This window comes from Heptranchias perlo, chromosome 2 (assembly GCF_035084215.1).
Source record: "Heptranchias perlo isolate sHepPer1 chromosome 2, sHepPer1.hap1, whole genome shotgun sequence".
In the NCBI taxonomy this organism is placed as follows: Eukaryota; Metazoa; Chordata; class Chondrichthyes; order Hexanchiformes; family Hexanchidae; genus Heptranchias; species Heptranchias perlo.
In genome coordinates this window covers 88588343-88613956 of record NC_090326.1, presented here as the reverse complement: position 1 = coordinate 88613956, position 25614 = coordinate 88588343, and the positions used below count along the sequence as shown (strand labels likewise).

Here is a 25614-nt window from a genome sequence, read left to right as displayed (position 1 = left end):
AGACGGTGCAGTCTGCAGCCGGGCCCTCCCATCCCAGAGCTGCTCGAGGTCGTCTTCCAAGGCCATCTGCACTCTCTTCAGTTGAAGGTCAGCTGCCTTCCACCACCCATGCTCCAGCCACTGGGGATGCACCTCGTAGGAGCACTGGGAAAGGAAAAGGCACACGAACAACAGGCACTAAGGGACTGCAAAAGGGCGAATAGTCTGATTTTGTTTGAATTATTACATGTATTCATTTATAAATTTGGATTTGAGTTTTCATTTGGTGGTGGTTTTCATTTCCGCGATGAGCTGAGGGAGGAAGCAACGTGCAATCATATGGAGGACGATTTGATGGTCATGTGGGAACGGAAAGGTAAGGAGTGTGAGACTGTTGGTGAAAGGGGAGATGTTGTTGAGGTTACTGGTATCGCTCATCAATCAGCTGATCACGCAGAGCCCTGGCAGACAGGGCCTGTCTACCTTGTTGCCTCCCTGTCTCTTCCTCCACTTCCTGCTGCACTTCCTCCTCCTCCAAACGCTTCCTCCTCCATCTATTCCTCCTCCGTCTCTTCCTTCTCTTCCTCTGCTCTGGCTCAGGCTCTCGCTGGATAGGGGTAGCAAGCGCTGTTCCCTCATAATGGCGAGGTCGTGCAGCATGCAGCATACAATGACAAATCTTGAATACCCGCTCAGCTGAGCACTGCAGGGCTCCTCCAGAGCAGTCCAGGCAGCAGAAGCATAAGCCTATGGTGTGCTCGATGATGTCCTGTGTGGCAGCATGGTTCTCATTGTACGCCTGTTGTGCACGTGTGTGTGCGTTCTGGACCAGAGTCATGAGCCACTTCATGAGGAGGTAATCCTTGTCGCCCAGTAGCCAGCTTTTGACTTGCTGTGGTGGTTGAAATATAGGTGGCATGTTGGACTGCCGTAGAATGAAGGTGTCATAACTGCTGCCAGGATAGCAGGCATTGAGTGAATGGAATCCCTTTCTATTCATGAATACGGCTGAGTTCAGATGTGGAGCACGCATGGCAATATGTGTGCAGTCAATGGCACCCTGCATCATGGGGGAACTTGCAATGCGAGCAAACCCTCGCACTCATTTATGCTGCTTGTCTCTGTCCAGAGGAAATGTGATGAATCTGTTTCTGAGTGCGTAAAGAGCCTCCGTGACCTCCCTTATACAGCCGTGCACTACAAACTGTAAGATGTTGGTTATATCGTCAGCAGAAGCCTGAAAAGAGCCTTAGTCATGTTCAATTCCCAGAGGAAGCCTTAGCAGGCCATCCATGTCTGGAAGCAACCTTGCTCAGCACACTATTTTAAATGCTACTAACAATACTGCACAACCAGCCAGACCACTCTCTGTATAATGTAGCAACTTTCTCCAAGAATATGAAACTTCCACAAACACCCACAATTGTACCAGCAGCCAGAATAACTAATCCAGCAACTAACCTGTAGTTCCTGCATGCTCCCTCTAAATAGCACTGGTAGGGGTTTCTTCATGCCCTTTAACTCCTGTTCAGCTGTGTAAAGTTAGGACAGTGTGTTGGCTGGAGCGGGGAGTTCGAAAATGCCACCGGCTGCTTCAAATCAGTGTTGCACACTGATTAACGTCATAACCTTCCTACGTTACATGCTACTACTGGCGGTTCTTAAGTGCGCATGCGCAAACGCCTTTACCAAGATGGCGCCCTGCGCACGTCACGCCGGAAGTGTGCGTGCTTATCTTGGACGCCATTTTCGGGGCTTAGGAGTCCGCTTAGCGCCTACATAACAGGCGCTACATGGCCCAATTTAACTCCCTCTGTCTTTATTGCTCTCCTTTTCATTTCGCTCTGTTTCTTCATGCAGTAATGCTGCAGTATCACCATTCCATTCAATTTCTGGTGCTTTCTCCCTCATGCAGAACTACAATTCCTCATTCTTTCTCTCACTCCACACATTTCACATTCAGATAATTTTCTCACCTGTGAATCTTTCAGTCTCTCACAATCTCACATTCCATATACAGTGCAAATCTCCCAGAGATTGTTTTTGCTTAAAGTCTCATTTTCGCACGTCTCTTGTTCAACTCATTCTTACTGACAAATCTCCTCGAAGACTGTTCAGAAATGTAGCAGCAACTTGTATGTCTTAGCCAAAGCTTCTGTCTGGAGGTCTAATGAGAAGGAGTGGATTTACAAGAACTATCTGAGATGAGCAGTGAGGAATGTCAATCCTAGTGAAGGGTTCAAAAAAATCCAAGGTGATAAACCAAAAGATGGATCCTCAGTGAGACATCCCGAACAGGTGAACTGGTGTACCCAATGCACACATAAATCTCAGCAGTGTCCCACCAGCTAAATCCCACGGGCATCAAATATACTTTTATTTTCCCAATTTTCACTCCTTTCTCCTTTCCTCTCCTGATGGCAGTCACTCATGCTGGATTGTATTTTCTCAGATGTCAGCAGGTTTCCAGTACTTCTCTTGAGTGGCAAGGCATTGGACATTGGCAGACTATCTAACCAGGGGTATCACAACTGGACCTCATCTTGTTTTCATTTGATGTACACGTACACACACAAGTTTTAACCAGGCCACTGGGTAGTTACCAGGAGTGGGAATTTCAATTTATTTCCTCGCAACCCCTAGCCCAGAAACACAAAGGTCAACGCTAGTACCTCAAATGAAATCAAGGGCATCAAACAACAACAACAATTGCGTTTATATAGTGCCTTTAACATAGTAAAACGTCCCAAAGTGCTTCACAGGAGTGTTACAAGACAAAATTTGACAATGTATGTAAATAAGATCAATTTTTAGTCTGGTGCAGCAAGAAACACAATATGCCATGTTATATATATCTCCCCACAGGTGTTGGGATTTTTCTAGGAACAAGTCCCTGTTTTTGGACATTCTGAGATTATTGGCCTAGCAATGTCCTTCCGCTGAGAAACCATGCAACTTGGAGGCGATATGCACATTACTATAAAAAGGCTCCTCTATGCCACTCTCTGGTGTATTCTAAAACAAGTTGTGGCTTAGGTTTTCTTTTCCCTTTCCTCCTCCCACCCCCCTCTTATTTAGAGCACATCTCTGATGGGGTGGGACTTCTTCCCACCCTGGAGATGCCCCCTTGACATCGTTCATATTTGCAGCCCCAGGAACATTTACATACAGAAGGTGGGATCTCTGGCCTCCGCCAGAGAGTCGGCCAGTCTATGGACAGAAATGTGCTGCAGCAGGCCCCTGGTGGAGAAAGAGGCCCGCTTCCTGTGGTAAAATAACGTTCTCATCTTTAAATTGTATCTTTTCTTGGTGGGGCCTGGGCACAGTACACTTTGAGGATACTTGTGCATGCTTCCTTTCTCTTCTTGCCTCAAGGCCCCCTCCACCAACAACCGAACACTGGTTCATGGAGCTCTGCTGCTGGGCTAAGTAGTTATACTTCATGCGAGCCTTGAAAGTGGGTGCTGGCAGACTATTTGACCATCATAGCCAAGTCCAATATCCACACAAGCCCACACTGCAGCAGTGGTCACTGGATAGTTATTAAGAGCTGGAACCCTGATTGAAGTTTTCCCTCTCTAGCCCAAAATCTGTGTCGTCATAGAGCTGCTACTACCACCTTTATGGTCACCTAACACAGCACAGAGCAGGGATCAAACCTAGGATCATTATGGTCAGTATAGCACATGGTAATGCACTTACCACCCCAGCTATCAAGGAGAGTTTGACTATTCGGATCATCTAAATTTTCATATAATTTAAATCATTTTAGATTTGAACCTCATTCTGTACTCTAGCCCAATGCTATAATGTATCTATGGATTATCCCTTCAGCTAACAGCAACTAAAATTTAAATATTTACAAGCTGCACAGTAATGAGATATTTCAACTTGGATTTTCATATGAGATGTCCAAAGCTAAAATAGTCTTTGCAGTAAATCAAAGCCTAGATGTAAATATGTTACACTGTAGCTTATACAACCTATTGAATATGGAAATAAAGCCAGGTAATCAGAACGTTAGTATGCCAAGTCATGTTGAATTCATGAATAACACAGCACATTCATGAGGAAGTATAATAGTCACTTTCTAAAACAGGAAATCATCTACATCAAAGTGTGCTTCATGTTTAAATAACCACGTTAGGATCTGCCTGATTAGTGATTCATATTGATCTCCCACTTTTTATACCTAACCCAAATTCCACTCCACTCTTAATAGTTGACAACTTTAATACACTCTGAACCATGATAAATCTGATTTTCCTAGCATTGCTGAGAAGATTTTAACCACTGAACTAATTATAATGCTTATAAAAATATTTTACTATAACTTAATAAAACTTTCTCCCTTTCACAGTAGGTACAATTGGTTTTGGCTATTTGTACCCAATTGGTCAATAGTGATGCTTCCTCTGCTGAAATATATTAAAGAATAGCATCTAATATTTTTGTTAGAGTGGCAGAACAACAGAATACATAAAAATATTTCACCACTACTTCATTGTATTCCACTAATACTCTGATATATATATATACCTTGCTGCATTATTGATTCTGCTGATATATACTTTCAATTATATATCCTACATATACTTTGACATAGTCCACTAATACCCTGATATATATTTTGACATGCTCTAACAATGTTTAAATATACACTTTGACATAGTTTAATTCCACAATATATATGTTTGCGTGCTCCACTAATATTGCAATACGTTTAGAGAGAAAGAAGGAGCTCATTGTGTTTACATTTCGATGTTTTTTTTTATTCGTTCACGGGATGTGGGCGTCGCTGGCAAGGCCGGCATTTATTGCCCATCCCTAATTGCCCTTGAGAAGGTGGTGGTGAGCCGCCTTCTTGAACCGCTGCAGTCCGTGTGGTGACGGTTCTCCCACAGTGCTGTTAGGAAGGGAGTTCCAGGATTTTGACCCAGCGACAATGAAGGAACGGCGATATATTTCCAAGTCGGGATGGTGTGTGACTTGGAGGGGAACGTGCAGGTGGTGTTGTTCCCATGCGCCTGCTGCCCTTGTCCTTCTAGGTGGTAGAGGTCGCGGGTTTGGGAGGTGCTGTCGAAGAAGCCTTGGCGAGTTGCTGCAGTGCATCCTGTGGATGGTGCACACTGCAGCCACAGTGCGCCGGTGGTGAAGGGAGTGAATGTTTAGGGTGGTGGATGGGGTGCCAATCAAGCGGGCTGCTTTATCTTGGATGGTGTCGAGCTTCTTGAGTGTTGTTGGAGCTGCACTCATCCAGGCAAGTGGAGAGTATTCCATCACACTCCTGACTTGTGCCTTGTAGATGGTGGAAAGGCTTTGGGGAGTCAGGAGGTGAGTCACTCGCCGCAGAATACCCAGCCTCTGACCTGCTTTCGTAGCCACAGTATTTATATGGCTGGTCCAGTTAAGTTTCTGGTCAATGGTGACCCCCAGGATGTTGATGGTGGGGGATTCGGTGATGGTAATGCCGTTGAATGTCAAGGGGAGGTGGTTAGACTCTCTCTTGTTGGAGATGGTCATTGCCTGGCACTTATCTGGCGCGAATGTTACTTGCCACTTATCAGCCCAAGCCTGGATGTTGTCCAGGTCTTGTTGCATGCGGGCTCGGACTGCTTCATTATCTGAGGGGTTGCGAATGGAACTGAACACTGTGCAGTCATCAGCGAACATCCCCATTTCTGACCTTATGATGGATGGAAGGTAATTGATGAAGCAGCTGAAGATGGTTGGGCCTAGGACACTGCCCTGAGGAACTCCTGCAGCAATGCCCTGGAGCTGAGATGATTGGCCTCCAACAACCACTACCATCTTCCTTTGTGCTAGGTATGACTCCAGCCACTGGAGAGTTTTCCCCCTGATTCCCATTGACTTCAATTTTACTAGGGCTCCTTGGTGCCACACTCGGTCAAATGCTGCCTTGATGTCAAGGGCAGTCACTCTCACCTCACCTCTGGAATTCAGCTCTTTTGTCCATGTTTGGACCAAGGCTGTAATGAGGTCTGGAGCCGAGTGGTCCTGGCGGAACCCAAACTGAGCATCGGTGAGCAGGTTATTGGTGAGTAAGTGCTGCTTGATAGCACTGTCGACGACACCTTCCATCACTTTTCTGATGATTGAGAGTAGACTGATGGGGCGGTAATTGGCCGGATTGGATTTGTCCTGCTTTTTGTGGACAGGACATACCTGGGCATTTTTCCACATTGTCGGGTGGATGCCAGTGTTGTAGCTGTACTGGAACAGCTTGGCTAGAGGCGCAGCTAGTTCTGGAGCACAAGTCTTCAGCACTACAGCTGGGATGTTGTCGGGGCCCATAGCCTTTGCTGTATCCAGTGCACTCAGCCGTTTCTTGATATCACGTGGAGTGAATCGAATTGGCCGAAGACTGGCTTCCGTGATGGTGGGGATATCGGGAGGAGGTTGAGATGGATTATCCACTCGGCACTTCTGGCTGAAGATGGTTGCAAACGCTTCAGCCTTGTCTTTTGCACTCACGTGCTGGACTCCGCCATCATTGAGAATGGGGATGTTTGCAGAGCCTCCTCCTCCCGTTAGTTGTTTAATTGTCCACCACCATTCACGACTGGATGTGGCAGGACTGCAGAGCTTTGATCTGATCCGTTGGTTGTGGAATCGCTTAGCTCTGTCTATAGCATGTTGCTTCCGCTGTTTAGCATGCATGTAGTCCTGAGTTGTAGCTTCACCAGGTTGGCACCTCATTTTTAGGTATGCCTGGTGCTGCTCCTGGCATGCTCTTCTACACTCCTCATTGAACCAGGGTTGATCCCCTGGCTTGTTGGTAATGGTAGAGTGAGGAATATGCCGGGCCATGAGGTTACAGATTGTGCTGGAATACAATTCTGCTGCTGCTGATGGCCCACAGCGCCTCATGGATGCCCAGTTTTGAGCTGCGAGATCTGTTTTGAATCTATCCCATTTAGCACGGTGGTAGTGCCACACAACACGTTGGATGGTGTCCTCAGTGCGAAGACGGGATTTCATCTCCACGAGGACTGTGCGGTGGTCACTCCTACCAATACTGTCATGGACAGATGCATTTGCGACAGGTAGATTGGTGAGGACGAGGTCAAGTAAGTTTTTCCCTCGTGTTGGTTCGCTCACCACCTGCCGCAGGCCCAGTCTAGCAGCTATGTCCTTCAGGACTCGGCCAGCTCGGTCAGTAGTGGTGCTACCGAGCCACTCTTGGTGATGGACATTGAAGTCCCCCACCCAGAGTACATTTTGTGCCCTTGCTACCCTCAGTGCTTCCTCCAAGTGGTGTTCAACATGGAGGAGGACTGATTCATCAGCTGAGGGAGGACGGTAGGTGGTAATCAGCAGGAGGTTTCCTTGCCCATGTTTGACCTGATGCCATGAGATTTCATGGGGTCCAGAGTCAATGTTGAGGACTCCCAGGGCCACTCCCTCCTGACTGTATATCACTGTACCGCCACCTCTGGTGGGTCTGTCCTGCCGGTGGGACAGGACATACCCAGGGATGGTGATGGAAGAGTCTGGGACGTTGGCTGAAAGATATGATTCTGTGAGTATGGCTATGTCAGGCTGTTGCTTGACTAGTCTGTGGGACAGCTCTCCCAATTTTGGCACAAGTCCCCAGATGTTAGTAAGGAGGACCTTGCAGGGTCGACTGGGCTTGGTGTTTTTTTTTTGCCGTTGTCGTGTCCGGTGCCTAGTGGTCCGATGCCGGGTGGTCCGTCCGGTTTTATTCTTATTATGACTTTTCGTAGCGAGATTTTACAACTGAGTGGCTTGCTAGGCCATTTCAGAGGGCAATTAAGAATCAACCACATTGCTGTGGGTCTGGAGTCACATATAGGCCAGACCGGGTAAGGGCGGCAGGCTTCCTTCCCTGAAGGACATTAGTGAACCAGATGGGTTTTTACGACAATCCGGTAGTTTCATGGCCATCATTACTGATACTAGTATTTTAATTCCAGATTTTTATTTAATTAATTGAATTTAATTAATTAATTGAATTTAAATTCGCCAGCTGCCGTGGCGGGATTTGAACTCATGACTCTGGATTTTAGTCCAGGCCTCTGGATTACTAGCCCAGTAACATAACCACTATGCTACGTTTCATGATATATTGTACAAAATTACTATTAGTTTTCATGGAAATCATAGAACGTTCAGTTCAGAGGATCTAGAACTGTCTACTTTTACCTCTATATCTCTTTTGCTAAATCCTTTTATATATTTCTGCACGTGTTTGTCTAGTTTAATTGATGTTAGCCCTTTTTTCTTCTGGATTTTGTACCACACTAATTTTGTACCTTATTGAGATTTATTTTCCCAATTTTCTCTTCTGGAATTGTGTATGTGTGAATGCCAGGTGAATAATCACCATTAGGGTGAAGTACCAGAGGGTGGGCCACACCCTGTGAAAACATACTCCAGGAAGGATTCACTTAAATTGCCACATGGTACAAATACTATAAAGTATTATACTATACATTTTGGACAGTTTCATGCTACTGTCATTGTAAAGCTGGGCATAAAAGTGCTGAATAAAGGTTCTATTTATGGTCCTAAACTGGCAAGAGCACATTTTAGCAAGGCCACCTTCAAGAAATCCTTAAACTTGCCCATTATTAGTCTAAGCCCATGCTTGCTTGTTCTTTTGATGTCAGCATATCTGAAAGTATTATTTTGGGTTTATTTTCTCTATCCTATTAAAATTTTATAAATACCCAGGCAAATTTCATTGAATAAAAGAAAATTGCCATTCTGTGTCAACTGTCTACTGTGTCGATGAGCAAAGTGTTTAGAAGACAGTTAATAGTCCTCTAAGCTCATTTATAACATCACAGGAGTGGAACAATGGTCCATAATTTCATAATATTAATGCATAAAATATCTGCTCCCAGGCTGATGCTGACTGGCAGCTTTAAGACATGAAATACGGGAATAAAAATAGTCATGGGACATTCGTGAGTATATTGATATTTCCTTTTACAACATTTAGAACTGTGGCAATTCAGATGAACTCATCCTCTTCAAAGTGATAAATTAACAAACAGGAATTGCATATAATCAGTGGATGTGGAAGTATAACTGGCAATGGCACTAAAGGCCCCAATGACAATGGGCCATCATTTTGCTGCAGCAGGGCATCTAACGGTGTCTGCCGTTAGTTAGACCTGCCCTTACACGTTTAAGATTTTAAATGTTTTGCATGGCAAGTTGCTGAAAGTGCGAGGTGATAACGGCGCAGCGAGGGAACAGGGCAAGCAACTGTGTATCTCCTTAACCAATCAGATTTAAGGATTGTGAAATTAAAAGTGCAAGGACTGAGAAGAAGGGTGAATTAGAGTGGGTGAATGCAATGTCAAATCAGGTACAGAAAGAGAAATAAAGAAAGGAAAAGAAAGATTGGATTAAGGGAGAGAGAAAAAAAAGAGACAGAAAGGAGAAGTAAGAAAAAATGTTTTCATTTTAAATTTGACATTTTTAAAACCTGAAGGAATGAGACTCCACACTTGTAATAGTTAATTTCACTGGCCGTAATTAACACTTATCACGTCATTAAAAGGGTATTTAGACTGAAATGGACAAAACTTAACTTTCTGTGGTAAGTTTAGTTTGTATCTACTGTGCAACTCAAGCAACTTCACGTCATTCAATGCATTGCAATGGTGAGGCAGACAGCGAGATGCCATTTTTTGCGAAGCTAATGGCGGAGCAGCACAATTCAGACAGCAATTTTTGGATTATTGAGTTTAACGACACATCTGCCCCTTGCCTGAAGTTGCTGTACCATTTGCGCATAAATAACGTGAGCGCCATTAACCTCACCATTAATTTGACAGCAAATTATGGCCCATTGCGTTAGAACACGAATGTGCTGTTTTATAATGCTGTAATGTTAAGGAGCTCAATATTAAAATGGATTTCCAATGCATTTAGATAACTCATTCTGACTGACCCCCATATTTCTTTCATTATCTTTCATAAAATATACCAAAATCCCAGTGAGAAATAGAATTTGTTCCTTAACATTCTCGTAAAATAACAGATGAGTAATTGTCCTGGGGGTATCAAGCATATGCCATTTAAAAATTGGATATGTTTTGATACTTGAATGCATGTTACAAACTAGCTCAGTAAATATTCAAGCAGCTTTTTGCCCTTTTTTTCTGATCTTCATCCTGTGTGATGTCACCATGCTGATGCAATTTAAAATAAATGGTTTAATGCTTTTGTTAAGATAAGAGACAAAAAAGTTTCACATGAAGGTGTTGATGTGCTCATTATTAATAACGCACAACACCATTTCAACCTGCTTGTCTCAAAGCTAGGAACCTAAATGCAAAGAGTGGAGGGCAGAAATATCTACACTGAAGCTAGGTAATACTGGTACCATGATTGTATTTAGAAAAACAATTTTTCTACAGTAGGACTTAAATCCCATCAGAAAATAGCAAACTTTCACTTAAACATTGAACATCATTTTATTAAATAGCCAATTAATATTTCATTAAAATGAGCATTATGGTAAAAACATTTTCATAAAACTGACCATAGATTATCATTGAGACAACCATTAAGATGGCAGCTTGTGAGTACAATTTAAGGGAACCATTAGGAATCATTCTACCTCCCTATGTTTACAAGCATATCAATTTGAACTAAATGTGAAATAACATGAGCTTTGAGGAGAAAATGGATAACAGATTACAGTTGAATAAAAAAAACGGAAATTGTCAGGACATCTGTGGTATAAATGCTTTCACACTCCTGAAATGATAAACAGATTCAATCTTGTAAATCATGGTAGCAACATGTGACATCAACAGATGAAAATGTCAAAACTAATTGGAACCTTCATTTGTGAACTGCTCAGGAAACCCAAGGGTGGCTATTTATCTGTTCTGATAACAAAATGGAAACTGAGGAACTAGGATCAGTGCTAAGACAGGAGTGAGATGTAAATGGGTCTTATGTGTTTCTGATCTTTGAAATTTAACTCTGAGATCTGATTAATATATTGGTTTAAGTTGGATATATACCACTCAGCTGAATGGCTTCTTACTGCAATGTAAATCCTGTACTGTACTGGGTACGCTTGTCTAAATAAATGGTGATTAAAGGGGAAGGAAAGCTTTGCAGGCCTTACATTATTAAAAACAATGTAATAACTAATAATATCTGGAGCACTAATGCACAACAGCACAAAGTAATCAGATGTGGATTTATGGTCATAATCCACAGACACTTAAGGGTCTGATCTCAGCTATATCACCATGAGAGTCATCAATGAGAGATCAGATACTCCCCTATAGGGAGAGAAAAAAATCAGAGTCACCAACTTCTACCTCCTTTTGATCACTTTAGGAAAGCAGAAGCTTGGAAGGAGGTTACACATCTGTCCTCAGGTAATACATAGCCCGGGAAGATAAGAGAATGAGGAAAAAAATCAATCTTGTCCTGAGAGGTGCTATGAAGTAGTATACTGCCCTTGCACCTGGTTTTGAATCCAACCTAAGCTAATAGAATGAAAGTCTCCCATTTTTTGGCTCTAAAAGGTCTTATATGAAATGAGTTTGGATAATCTCAACCTAGTTTTCATGGCACAACACTGCCCTTAAATTGGCAATCTCAAAGTCCAGGTGAATGGCTGATACAAAAAATGGAAATGTCAGACTGATGCAGTGGGGAGTGTTCTGTGATTGGGATAAAGGCACATTGTTGGGGGGGTGGACCAGCGAAAGCTTTTCCCGGCAATTAATCTATGATACAGTTGACTTGGGATTGCTTGATGCTGACACAGGATGGCTGAAATAAGAAAGTTCTCCTTTTCCCATTGTTAATATCCTTGATGAATGCAAAATGTCACAAAAAATTGGATTGTGTAATCTGTTGTTTGTACTGACATTCCAAATCATATCTGTTGTTTATTCAGTTGACCAGTTCTCAGCCTGACAGTCATGTGAATTATCTGCGAACACTAAGGCATTAAGAACAGTAGACTTACATAGCACAAGGTGGCACACCTTCCCCTTGGGGAGTGCAAGGTTCTTTCTCCTCTAGGGATGGACATTCTTTCCCACCGCCGACAGGAAATTGCTTAATACTAGACGTTCTGGTACGGAGTCCTTTAGGAGAGGTCGGACTGTAACAAGTCTTCGAACATGGGCTCCACTCAGACCATTCTGAGGTTTGACAGTCCTTTGGGACTACACAGGACTGGAAGGTGATTGGCAGCTTCTCTTGTGTACAAAGGCTGAGAAAAAAACACAAAGATTTAATCAGTTCAAAAGCCACTTTAGCACATATTTTTTTTCTAGGCATAATGTATTAATTGAAATGCTTTCCATTTAATATAATTTACAACATTTTTGGAAAGAAGTTAAAAATGACACAAAATTATCAACACTCCCACATTAATTAAGAAATTTATGCCAGCTCCACACTTCCAGTGCACATCTCCCACACACTTGAAAGGTTTCGCCCACTTTAAAAGTACAAGCAAAATAATTGATATGGATGAAACAGCTCGTAGAGCCCTGCAGCATTACAGAATTTGTTATTTATAGAGATTTTTTTTTAAATAACTGGAGCAACCATATTATGATTAAAATCTTATAATCACAGGACACCATATTTAGAGATTAATTTCTTTCATAATTTTGATTTAGAACTGATAATTCCCTTATTATATTTTTCTGATAATCATTCGTAAACTTATAACAAAGTCTCAAATAACTGACCCGCAATGACTGATGGAATTCAATGGGCAGTTGTTGAAAAATATGGCTCAGGGTAGGCTGAACACTTAATGGGAAGAGTTTTGTTGAAACTCCCATTTGACCTTAATCAGCATTGAAGAACACTGCTGTATTACATTGACGCTTATGAGTAGATGCCAATTACAGTATAATTATGTGCAATCATTTGATGGTTCCTATTCGAGTCTTAGCCTGCCCTGTTAAGTGCATAAGAATCATGTCCTTTGAAGAGAAGTGCTGAATTTCCCCATTTCAATGCAGGTAAAGCTATATTGAGACAGCTTGGCAAAGTTGCACGCAGACTCAGCCTGATCGAGAAACTCCATTCCAGAGCTGCCAAATTGATTGCCACAAAAGCTTGCATTGCAGCAAAAGCTATACTTGTTACAGGACGATCAGTCCCCATGCTAACTGTTTGTCGATCTCTTTACTGAGTAATGAACTTAGAATAACATTTTTTAAAAATGCCAACATAAACAACCTATAATATAGAAACAAGGGGTTTTGGGATTTGGGAAGGTAGGATTTTGAAAATACTATTTCATCCAATGGACCCATAACTTTTGATTGCTCACAATCCCACCTTCCTGTTATCTCAACATATCCCTCAATTCTTTTTCTTCCCAGAAATATATCCAGAATCAATTTTTACAATTTGCTTCAGGGTCTTCCATGGCAACTTGTTCAACATTGTCTTGTGGCAAAGTAGATTTTTGCCCAGGTTGAATTTTTAGCTTGTAATTCTATACTGTTCGAATCAACATGAAAATGATTAAATCAGTGTCACCTAGGGTACTTTGCAAAGGGAAATGCATTAATTCAGCTGCAGACATACCAGCTACGGCTTTTTTTTATATGTGAATCGATAAAACTGACAACAATAGAAAGCACCAGGTATCTGTTAACAGGAGTAGTGCAGTCAATGACAAGCATTTTAGACAATTGATAGATACTGTCTTTCTCTTTATTCTACCTGGGAGAGATTCTTGGATTAGCTACAATATGGCTTTGATCTGGGGTCAAATCCAAGATTCTAAGTTTTTAATGCACGAAGTGCCAACACCTTTTGTTTTAAACAGAGGAAAAAACTGGGGCCATTTGAACAATAGACAGAGACAGATCTCTTATTGAGTTCACTTGGAAAGAATGGCCAGTCATCAAAATCATTATCTTTACCAGATTGAGACAAATAAACAATCTGTTAACACATTCAGATGATTCCAACATGTGTTCATACAGGGTTTGCTAAAATATTTGCTCTGTCTGCAAGCTCTGTAGGCATTGACTGGTGGAAGTCCACTCTTGCGAGGGCAGTGCCACTTTAATTGGTGGCCTTACTGATGAACCTCTAGACAAGATGAGTGCAGCTCCAACAACACTCAAGAAGCTCGACACCATCCAGGACAAAGCAGGCCGCTTGATTGGCACCCAATCCACCACCAGTACACCGTGGCTGCAGTGTGTACCATCTACAAGATGCACTGCAGCCACTCCCGAGGCTTCTTCGACAGCAGCTCCCAAACCCATGACCTCTACCACCTAGAAGGACAAAGGCAGCAAGCGCATGGGAACAACACCACCTGGACGTTCCCCTCCAGTCACACACCATCCTGACTTAGAAATATATCGTCGTTCCTTCATCGTCACTGGAATCCTGGAATTCCCTACCTAACAGCACTGTGGGAGAACCTTCACCACACGGACTGCAGCAGTTCAAGTAGGCGGCTCACCACCACCTTCTCAAGGGCAATTAGGGATGGGCAATAAATGCTGGCCTTGCCAGCGATGCCCACATCCCATGAATGAATAAAAAACATGTTAGGGGATCGGAAGACAAGCCTCCTGTCTTCCTGTCGACACAGAGGATAAAAGAATGCAAGAAACACTGGGGCTAGGTCAGTCAGTCTAGTTAGGAGCAGGACCAGCAACCGAGAGCAGGATGGGGATAATAGAAGCAGGAGGGGAGACCCAAGAGCAGGACGGGAGCGGAGGCACGAGAGCAGGGCGGGAACGGAGGCCCGAGAGCAGGGCGGGAGCGGAGGCACGAGAGCAGGGCGGGTGCAGAGGCCTGAGGACAGGGCGGGAGCGGGGGCCCGAGGGCAGGGCGGGGGCGGGAGCGGGGGCCCGAGAGCAGGGCGGGAGCGGGGGCCCGAGGGCAGGGCGGGAGCGGAGGCCCGAGAGCAGGGCGGTAGCGGAGGCCCGAGAGCAGGGCGGTAGCGGAGGCCCGAGAGCAGGGCGGGAGCGGAGGCACGAGAGCCGGGCGGGAGCGGAGGCACGAGAGCAGGGTGGGAGCGGAGGCACGAGAGCAGGGCGGGAGCGGAGGCCCGAGAGCAGGGCGGGTGCGGAGGCACGAGAGCAGGGCGGGAGCGGAGGCCCGAGAGCAGGGCGGGAGCGGAGGCCCGAGAGCAGGGCGGGAGCGGAGGCCCGAGAGCAGGGCGGGTGCGGAGGCCCGAGAGCAGGGCGGGAGCGGAGGCCTGAGAGCAGGGCGGGAGCGGAGGCACGAGAGCAGGGCGGGTGCGGAGGCCCGAGGACAGGGCGGGAGCGGGGGCCCGAGGGCAGGGCGGGAGCGGGGGCCCGAGGGCAGGGCGGGGATATTACAGCTGAGACCAACTCAAACATAGGCAGAAATTTAAAAGAGTGACATCGGAGGACAGCAGATTGGTGATAGGTTGGTGAGCAATACATGTTTTGCTCTCTAAGTTAGGGGAATGGTTTAAACTGGGAACCTATAACCTGTAACACTGCTATTCAAGAAAGGGGGGAGAGAAAACAGGGAACCATAGGCCAGTTAGCCTGACATCAGTATTAGGGACAATACTAGAATCTATTATTAAGGACGAAGTAACAGGCCACTTAGAAAATCATAATATGATTAGGTTTTATGAAAGGCAAATTTTGTTTGACAAATCTATTAGAGTTTTTTGAGGGTGTGACTAGCAGTGTAGATAAGGGGGAACCAGTGGACGTGGTATATTTGGATTTTCAAAAGGCATTTGATGAGGTGCCACTCAAGAGCTTGTGACACAAGATTAGGGCTCATGGGATTGGGGGTAATATACTAGCATGGATTGAGGATTGGTTAACAGACAGAAAACAGAGAGTGGGAATAAACGGGTCATTTTCGGGTTGGCAGGTTGTAACTTGTGGAGTGCTGCAAGGATCAGTGCTTGGGCCTCAGCTGTTTACAATCTATATCAATGACTTAGATGAGGGGACCAAGTGTAATGTATCCAAGTTTGCTGAAGATATAAAGCTAGGTGGGAAACTAGCTGTGAGGAGGATGCAAAGAGGCTGCAAAGGGATATAGACAGGTTAAGCGAATGGGCGAGAAGGTGGCAGATAGAGTATAATGTGGAGAAATGTGAAATTATCCACTTTGGTAGGAAGAATAGAACAGCAGAATATTTTTTAAAAGGTAAGAGACTAAGAAATGTTGGTATTCAGAGGGATTTGGGTGTCCTTGTGCACGAATCATAGAATGTTAACATGCAGGTGCATCAAGCAATTAGGAAGACAAATGGTATGTTAGCCTTTATTGCAAGGGGGTTGACATATAAGAGTAGGGAAGTCTTGCTGCAATTATATAGGGCACTGGTGGGACCACACCTGGAGTACTGTGTATACTTTTGGTCTCCTTACCTAAGGAAAGATATACTTGCCTTAGAGGTGGTGCGACGAAGGTTCACTAGATTGATTCCTGGGATGAAAGAGTTGTCCTATTAGGAGGGTCTGAGTGGAATGGGCCTATATTCTCTGGAGTTTAGAAGAATGAGAGGTGATCTCATTGAAACGTATAAAATTCTTAGAGGGCTTGACAGGGTAGATACTGAGAGCCTATTTCCCTTGGCTGGAGAGTCTAGAACTAGGGGGCATAGTCTCAAGATAAGAGGTCGGACATTTAGGATCGAGATGAGGAAAAATTTCTTCACTCAAAGGGTTGTGAATCTTTGAAATTCTTTACCCCAGAGGGCTGTGGATGCTCAGTCGTTGAATATATTCAGGCTGAGATCGATAGATTTTTGGACACTAAAGGAATCAAGGGATATGGGGATTGGGCGGGGAAGTGGAGTTGAGGTAGATGACCAACCATGATCTTACTGAATGGCAGAGTAGGCTCGAGGGGCCGGATGGCCCACTCCTGCTCCTATTTCTTATGTTCTTGTATCTAAGAAAGGAGCCTCGTCTAACAAGGGAAATCCTGCTCATTTGAAGCTCAGAGCTGGTGAGAGCCAGATGGCTGACCGGGAAAAGTTAAGTTAGCCCACTAACGTGAGATAGTGTGCCATGGTTTATTTTTACCCCCTTATTCACAAGGAGGGGTTTGAAGTTAAGTGCAGTAAATGAGTTTTGGTTATAACTGTTACTCTGTACATTCGCTTGCTGTAATAATTCAAATCTGGCCCGGTCTCAGTGAAATCTTTTCAATCTGCCTACTGAAAGATGGGCGATGCACATGCACGAAAGACACAATCCAGTTCAGATCACATGTGGGTAATATTGTTATTGTAAGACAAGATATTGGCAATATGGGAACACTCCTGAACATATGACGTGGGGACACTTACTTGAGTTATCAGCATCACTTAATCAGAGAGAATATCCAAGACAGACCAAGGATTTGTAACACCTTCATTCAATATTGATGAATAGCTATTCAATTTAATTAAATGTTGAACAGTATGTCAACTACTGCCTTTGTTTAGGATCTGCGAGGCTTCTTTATAAACCCCCTGGTGATAGTTCAAAGTGTAGGCCCCAATGCGGGGTAGTGACTTTAATTAACAATTGTTTCCAAGTCCTTTGAGAGGGTCGAACCCTTGGTTGGCTGCAGTCCTCTATGATGGGCTCAGTGGTAGAGACTTCATTTCACTGATTAATATTTGCAGTTCTTAAAAAAGACAAAAGAGTACTCAGAGTATGTGTGTAGCTTGCACTCAGGAGCTGCGAGAATTTTTGATTTTGAAGTTCCATGTCAGTCTGACAAGCAATACAACAGGTTAATTTGAGGTTACACTAAGTAAATATATAGTTAAAGGTCCATGTTGAGAGTGTTTATTTATTGTTTTATATATTGAAGAGTAGACGGGGCTATACATATCTCATTGTATTAAACTGTGTACTGTTTCTTCACATACTTTTTGTAAATAAAATCACTTATTGGTTCAAGCCTATGCCATGATTAGGTAAGAGTGTTTGATCAGTCTGCCGTCCATAGTAAAGGAGAAATCACATAGCAAAATGTGAAAATTCCAGTAGTCGGTACATGGAATAATGGTTTTCTGTTCGCAATTCCTGGGTCATGCCATTGTTTGTCTTGATATTGTACAGATAAAGGATACACTCCGGAACATAGGGGATGCGAGGTTCACTTATGGGAGGGATCAGTGACACTGAATGTAAGAAAATATTTAGTGTGAAAACATATCCAATCTACTGTCCTTTATGTGAAATAGTTTCTTATTTACTATTCACTAGGGCTTCTTAATGATATTGTTATATCACCACCAATGACATTATTAAGAACTTATCTTTGCATCCCTAATAAAATGACTTTCAAGTGTAGTTATTTGGACTATGATGAGTTAGCTGCTTATCCTCCAGACTGTGGGGTTTAATTTCCTCTCTGCTCCATTTTAACTCACTGTTTAATATGTTTGTGTTAAATTCCCATCTGTGCAATTTTAACAGTTGTTCACCAAAGGAAGTTAAACCTCTAAACAGTTTAAATACTCTAAGCTGTGAGCTATTTAGAAGATTGTACATACAGTTCATTATTTCTTCTGAATACATTAGTTTCTGTACCACAACATATTTTATATGATAAATAATTATGAAAAATCAGTTTTGCATTTAATAGAAGTGCAGTATATTTGTCTCTGGATGGCAATACAGTTATTGGTAAAGGGCCAGTATATTGATAGAATGTGAATCCAGAGAGATGGTAACAGAAATAATGGATTAACTATTAAAATTGATAGCATATATAATTAAAATCATGAAGGTGGCACCAAACACATTTGAAGTGCGCTTGTAGTTTAGTTTACAAGAAGTCCCATTGCACTGCGTTACAGCAGTGAAACAAGATCACAGATTTTCGGCTCCATCGGTCAAAAACGTATTTCAGTATTTTACTCTAGCTCAACCAGTGAACTTCAATGAGAACATGACATTCAAATACTACTTCTACATTTCTTCAAGAGAAATAACAAGTTGGTGGTCATTTAAGGACAGTATATGTGGACATCACTGGCTAATATTCAGCTGTCAGTGCCTTTGCGCACAACTTATCCTGACATGAGATGCAATGATGTGTGATCACATTACTGCTACTTCAGAAGCTCACAGGTCTGTCACTTTTCCAACCATGCTTGAGGCTCTGACACTGGTTGTGCCATCTATTTTTTTTCCAATTTAGTCTGCAGTCAATTATTGTTTCTTTACCTTGATTTGCATTATCGCTTCCTCTTGTAGAAAGAATAACTTTGAGCCAATTTTCACGTTCGTAACACCAGATATGCATTGGCTCTCAAGGTGTTATGCACAGGAAATAGGGGCAGGGACCTGTAGCAGTGGGTCCCTGTTCTTTTTGTGCATGGCATGCATCTCCTGGGGGCAAGCGGGCAAGGGAGGAAGCTCTCAATTGAAACAGGGAAAGCATCTAAATGCCATTTAAGTGTTGTGGAAATGACATCACCACATTTTCTGTGCCATTTTCCAGAGACATAACTGGGCAGATGTCTGCCTTGAAGAACATCTGTGGAAATTCAGCATAAGGACTTGCAGGGCTGGACCTATGGATCGGAGGATCTGTAAAATAACAGCCAGCAATTTTCACTTAGTTGAGGTAGGTCCATTTTACAAACTGCTTGGTGCAGCAGGGGTGGGAACAATTTTGCTGCTGTCAGAAACAGCAGCCACCAGGCCAAAATGCCATTTGGACTTTACAACACTGCAGTCCTCTAAGGCAGCCTTTAAGGCCTGCAGCCATATAACATCAAGAAACATCATTTTGGCCTGGTGCCTGCTGTTTGAAGGCAGAAAAGGTCGTCTTTAAACGCTTCCACCTATTTCAGTTGGGAGCTTCCTATTTTGACCCAGTAAAGTCTGCAGCTGGATTTAGCGGAGGTCAAGTTGGGCGTTTGGGAGATGTGATTGCCAGATTCATGTTCGGACAATCAGGAGAAAGTAAAACTGTCCACTTCATGTCAAATAGATGAGTGATGTTGAAGTTCTGAGCAATGCCTCACACAAAAATTAATAGTGGCTGACATTACTTGTGTTTGTACTTTCATCAACGGCTGTGGAAAAAAAAGGCAAACGCCTGTATCTTTTGTTCCATCTGCTTGTGGATAGATTTGCCATGTCTGACTTTTGCCTTCGAACTGGTTGTGCCATCTAGTTTTTTTCCCAATTTAGTCTGCTGTTTTTTTATTGTTTCTTTAATTTGATTTACATTATCACTTCTTCTTGTAGTAGAATGAATAACCGGGCCAATATTTGTGTTCGTAATGCCAGATGTGCGGTTCCAGTGTGTTATGCACAGGAAATAGAAGCAGGGTCCTTTTGTGTATGACTTGCATTTCCTGAGGGCAAAGAGGCAGGGAATGAGGCTCTAAACTGAAACAGGGAAAGCACTTAAATCTGTTACTTTGGCTTAAGCTAACAGAAACATTATTTGAGCAATCCTTAGGACACAGTATACTGACCACATCTCAAACATTCCTTCACAAGTTCCCCATCCCTAAATGGTTTGCATTGTTGTATAATTCAATACGCAACTTTATAACTTTCTTTTGTTGGCACTTTGTTTGTGGCCATGGAAACAGTAAACATCTGTCAATGGTTCTGCAAATTTCTCTTCAACTCTTTCAGCTTGTCTTCTCTACTTGAACTCATTGCTGCTCTTATGCAGCATTTAATGAGGATGTGAAATGAGAGGCCAACACCCCTTTATAATAGAAAATTTGTTGTTAATTTTGCAGCACTTTGGATGTTGCGAAAGCCATTACTACCGATTGACCATCACATGACCATCTGGGTTATAGAAGCTGACATACAAGACAAATCGATACTGCTCATTGAAACCTAGGCCATTGAATCCAAAAATAGAAGCTTCTAGATTGGAAATAAGGCCATCAGAGCTAAAAATAGTAATGGTCACCACAAATGCGATTGGCTTCCATGTGGTTTGGACAAATATGGTTTCCTATTGATCAAGTTCTCTTTATGCCAAGAGCAACCTGTACACAGATTTTTTAATGTAATATTATTGTGAGTAGGAATAAGCCATATTTTGAGTATTATATAAATAACTAATGTGTCTTTACAGTGTGGATGGTCAGGACCGTCTGTCCATGTATTGTCTGCAGTCTGAATGCACATATTGTAGGCAGATCAACTAGAATTCAAATTAAAGCTCTATAGCTGTACTCCCAGTGTGACTGACAAGCAATCATGTTCTTACACAGTGTTACCATGAAAGTTGCTTCTATATCTTGAACAGAAATCATTAGGGGACTGCTTCAGAGGAGTCACGGAGCTTGACAATGTGAGAGAACTGAACTCAAAGGTGCAGCTGAAGCTGAAGCATTACTGGATTAATAACTGTGTTGATACTGATGTTTACTCAGCTTTGTCACACTTTCGTCTCAGAAATTCCTTCAAGCAGGTGCCTCCAACAATGTTATCTGCACTCACTGTTCAAGTAAAAGATACACAAAAACATCAACGTAGAGACAGAAATATATAATACAATACTTCAGTTAATAATAGTGTTTAACCATTTAATTTTTTTAAAGGGTACGGTAGTGAGACAGATAAGGGTCGATTTTTCAAATTTGCACTCCCAGCCCAATTTGAGGTTAGCTGGTCCTATAGGGTTTGCCCTCCATTACAATTAATGGGCGGTGAATCCCGTGGGGCCCACTGACCTCCTGGATGGAAAATCTTGCAGCGCCAGCTGATCTCCCTAAACAAATTCCCAATATGTAGTCCCAGCACATAAAGCTCCCCACCGGGAGCACAAATTCACAAATCACAACCGATGCTTTAAAAATGTTTAAGTGACTGTCTGCAACACCATCACTAGTTCAATGGGTTTGCTATTTAGACTATCAAATATTTAATTGTTTGATGGCATCCTTGCTCATTATTCTAAAACTAAAGCCAACAAGCAATAACAATATTATTGTTAAAGGTGACAAGCAACAGTGAGTAGTGTGTTACTCTGTACAGTGTGTGTAGGGATTACTATTGCAGTGTTTGTAGGGATTTCCGTCTACAGTGTGTAAGGCTTTCTGTGTGCAATGTGTGTAAGGGTTACTGTGTACAGTGTGTGTAGGGGTTACTGTGTACAGTGTGTGTAGGGGTTACTGTGTACAATGTGTGTAGGGGTTACTGTGTTCAGTGTTTGTAGGGGTTACTGTGTACAGTGTGTGTAGGGGTTACTGTGTATAATGATTGTAGGGGTTACTGTGTACAGTGTGTGTAGGGGTTACTGTGTACAATGTGTGTAGGGGTTACTGTGTTCAGTGTGTGTAGGGGTTACTGTGTTCAGTGTTTGTAGGGGTTACTGTGTACAGTGTTTGTAGGGGTTACTGTGTACAGTGTTTGTAGGGGTTACTGTGTACAATGTGTGTAGGGGTTACTGTGTTCAGTGTGTGTAGGGGTTACTGTGTTCAGTGTGTGTAGGGGTTACTGTGTTCAGTGTTTGTAGGGGTTACTGTGTACAGTGTTTGTAGGGGTTACTGTGTACAATGTGTGTAGGCGTTACTGTGTACAGTGTGTGTAGGGGTTACTGTGTTCAGTGTTTGTAGGGGTTACTGAGTTCAGTGTTTGTAGGGGTTACTGTGTACAGTGTTTGTAGGGGTTACTGTGTACAGTGTTTGTAGGGGTTACTGTGTACAATGTGTGTAGGGGTTACTGTGTACAGTGTTTGTAGGGGTTACTGTGTACAATGTGTGTAGGGGTTACTGTGTTCAGTGTGTGTAGGGGTTACTGTGTACAGTGTGTGTAGGGGTTACTGTGTTCAGTGTGTGTAGGGGTTACTGTGTTCAGTGTGTGTAGGGGTTACTGTGTACAATGTGTGTAGGAGTTACTGTGTACACTGTTTGTAGGGGTTACTGTGTACACTGTTTGTAGGGGTTACTGTGTACACTGTTTGTAGGGGTTACTGTGTATAATGAGTGTAGGAGTTACTGTGTACAGTGTTTGTAGGGGTTACTGTGTACAGTGTTTGTAGGGGTTACTGTGTACAGTGTTTGTAGGAGTTACTGTGTATAATGAGTGTAGGAGTTACTGTGTACAGTGTTTGTAGGGGTTACTGTGTACAGTGTTTGTAGGGGTTACTGTGTATAATTAGTGTAGGGGTTACTGTGTACAATGTGTGTAGGGGTTACTGTAAACAGTGTGTGTAGGGGTTACTGTAAACAGTGTGTGTAGGGGTTACTGTAAACAGTGTGTGTAGGGGTTACTGTAAACAGTGTGTGTAGGGGTTACTGTAAACAGTGTGTGTAGGGGTTACTGTAAACAGTGTGTGTAGGGGTTACTGTAAACAGTGTGTGTAGGGGTTACTGTAAACAGTGTGTGTAGGGGTTACTGTAAACAGTGTGTGTAGGGGTTACTGTATACAGTGTATGATGAGGTTACTATGTACAGGGGTCCTGTGTACAGTGTTTGTAGGGATTAATGTATACAGTGTAGGGGTTACTATGTACAGTGTGTGTAGGGTTTCTGTGTGTTATGTGTTTAGAAGTTACTATGTACAGCGGTTCCTGTGTATAGTGTGTGTAGGGGTTGCTACGTACAGTGTGTAATATTGTTGTAGTCAGTATTACTGTGTGCAGTGAGTTATCAAGTTACTTGCACATAATTTCATTGTGATGAAACTGATACACGATTCTTCTGGCTTCTCTGCTTCTCCAAACAGGAAAAAGGTTTATCAAAAGCATTATAATTAAGACAGCACCCCTTTAAATTCGCAGGAGCAAAGAGGAGGAGGATGATTGCATTTTTAAATTGCCAAGTAATGTTCAGTGTTCACAATATTGATTTATACAGACGGAGAGAGCTTGGCTCATGAAAATATTCCAAGCAGTGATTTTCTGAGCACACAGTGCTAGCGCAAAGCCTTTTGCCTATAAGCAGCCTGAATCAGAAATTCGGGCAAGCACCATTAACGTGACCCCCACTGAATTTGAGGACATGATTCCTCTAAATTGTCTGCAATGTCATTCTTTTCTGCTTAATAGTCGTAGAAGACACAATCTGTATACTGAGCCCTGAAAATCCAATGGGGTGGAATCCTACAAGTGCTAGTATGCGGCTGCCAAGAACTTGCAACAGACCCTGCCCGAATATGCGAGGTCAGGAAGAGATTTCAAATCAATGCTGGGTGCCTGCATCACTAGGATCGCAGCCTGGGCACCTTTCAGTCATGGGAGACCAGGAATCCCAATGTGGGCTACCTGCACTGGAAGGGGAGGTGGAGTGCAGTGGCTTCCCTAGAAACATTCTGGAATTGCCCCAACGCCCCTTTATATGGGGTCCAAAAAATAATTCAAAAGCCTTTCGGCAGGGTGGGGGGGTTCCAGGCCACAGCCCAGGCCTGACTCCTAGTGGGCCACACTTGCACCAATTAAGAGGCCAGTACATCTTGGCACCAAGCAGATTCCCAGGCTGAGGAAGAGGAAACTCCCAGTCTGGAAGAACCCTATCTCACCACCACCACTCTCCCCACCACCCGCCCCAGCAACTCCTCTTCTGATATACTGACCCAGTATATCCAGGTCCTGGCCTAATCTTTTGGCCATTTCTTTTGACCAGACTTACACCAAGAATGCGTGATATGGGCCGCAAATTTTTGGCCCCTTAATACTTACTTGCTCTGGGGTAATTTGTACCGCTAGATGCAACTTTAGATCTAGGACAACAAAATCAGGCCTTCATTAAAGGAGTCCAACCAGAATCCCTTAACTGTCATTGTCCTGCATCATTTCAGATTAGCTAAAGTGACAAGTGATTACTGTGAGTGTCGTGCACCATATTGACCTGGGAGTGAAAGATGCTGCCACTACATGCTAAAAGTAGATGTAACATTCCCCAATGCGGATATCTCTCACTTAAATGAACATAAAAATATTAGTGTTCATTTTTGTAAAACTGAATTATTTTTGCTACATATTTATATTGCACATGATTCTATCACTAACTGTGCACCTTAAGGCAGTCACTGTTAGTTGTTAAAGAGGGTGTGGCATCTGTAATTGTGGCTCTAAAAACAACAAATAATGTCGGAAAATGTTGCCAAAAGTGAACAGACTGATAGGCATCGACTCGCAATAGTAGGCAGATGAGATAGTGCCTTTAAGGAATATGAAGAAACATGTTATGTTATTAGATGCCTCTAATGTATGTCAGACTTTTTGCACAATGTTTAATAAATGCACCAGGAGGACCTAGTTGCAGAAAGCTAGTTCTGTATCAATTTATTCTGCATTATATGACAATATGAGCTGCTTACATGTGGGTGGCCTGAAGTGCTGCTATAGTAGCTAATTGCAATGATCTGAACTACCCTCTGAAAATCTGGATATAAGTCATGATCTAATACTGGCTCAATTTCAAAGCCAACATCATCCAGCCTGGCACTTGAACGATCTAGACTGTGGTGATAATGTTGAAGTGTTGCCAAACACAGTCATTTGCAGACAAATATTAACGCACTTGGTTCTAAGGGGCAAAGTATCAGCTGAAACATCAATACAAATAACAGCAAGGTCAAGCAAGCTGCTAACCAGCTGCCTTGTCTTGTATCTTTGTGCTAGTTGATGGTACTGCATGTGATGTGCTTTCTGACTTTGTCTATTTGGCAGTAATGTGTCTC

General features: G+C 43.0%; 1 protein-coding gene across 2 annotated transcripts in view; it reads right to left on the bottom strand.

Moving 5' to 3' along the window:
- Positions 1-25614, bottom strand: part of LOC137341081 (thrombospondin type-1 domain-containing protein 7A-like) — a 368227-nt gene that overhangs the window by 167994 nt on the left and 174619 nt on the right. For both annotated transcript variants that reach the window (XM_068003999.1, XM_068003992.1), the window contains exon 3: positions 11978-12226. In XM_068003999.1, the coding sequence (XP_067860100.1) occupies positions 11978-12226 (249 nt within the window). The remainder of the gene's footprint in view (positions 1-11977; positions 12227-25614) is intronic.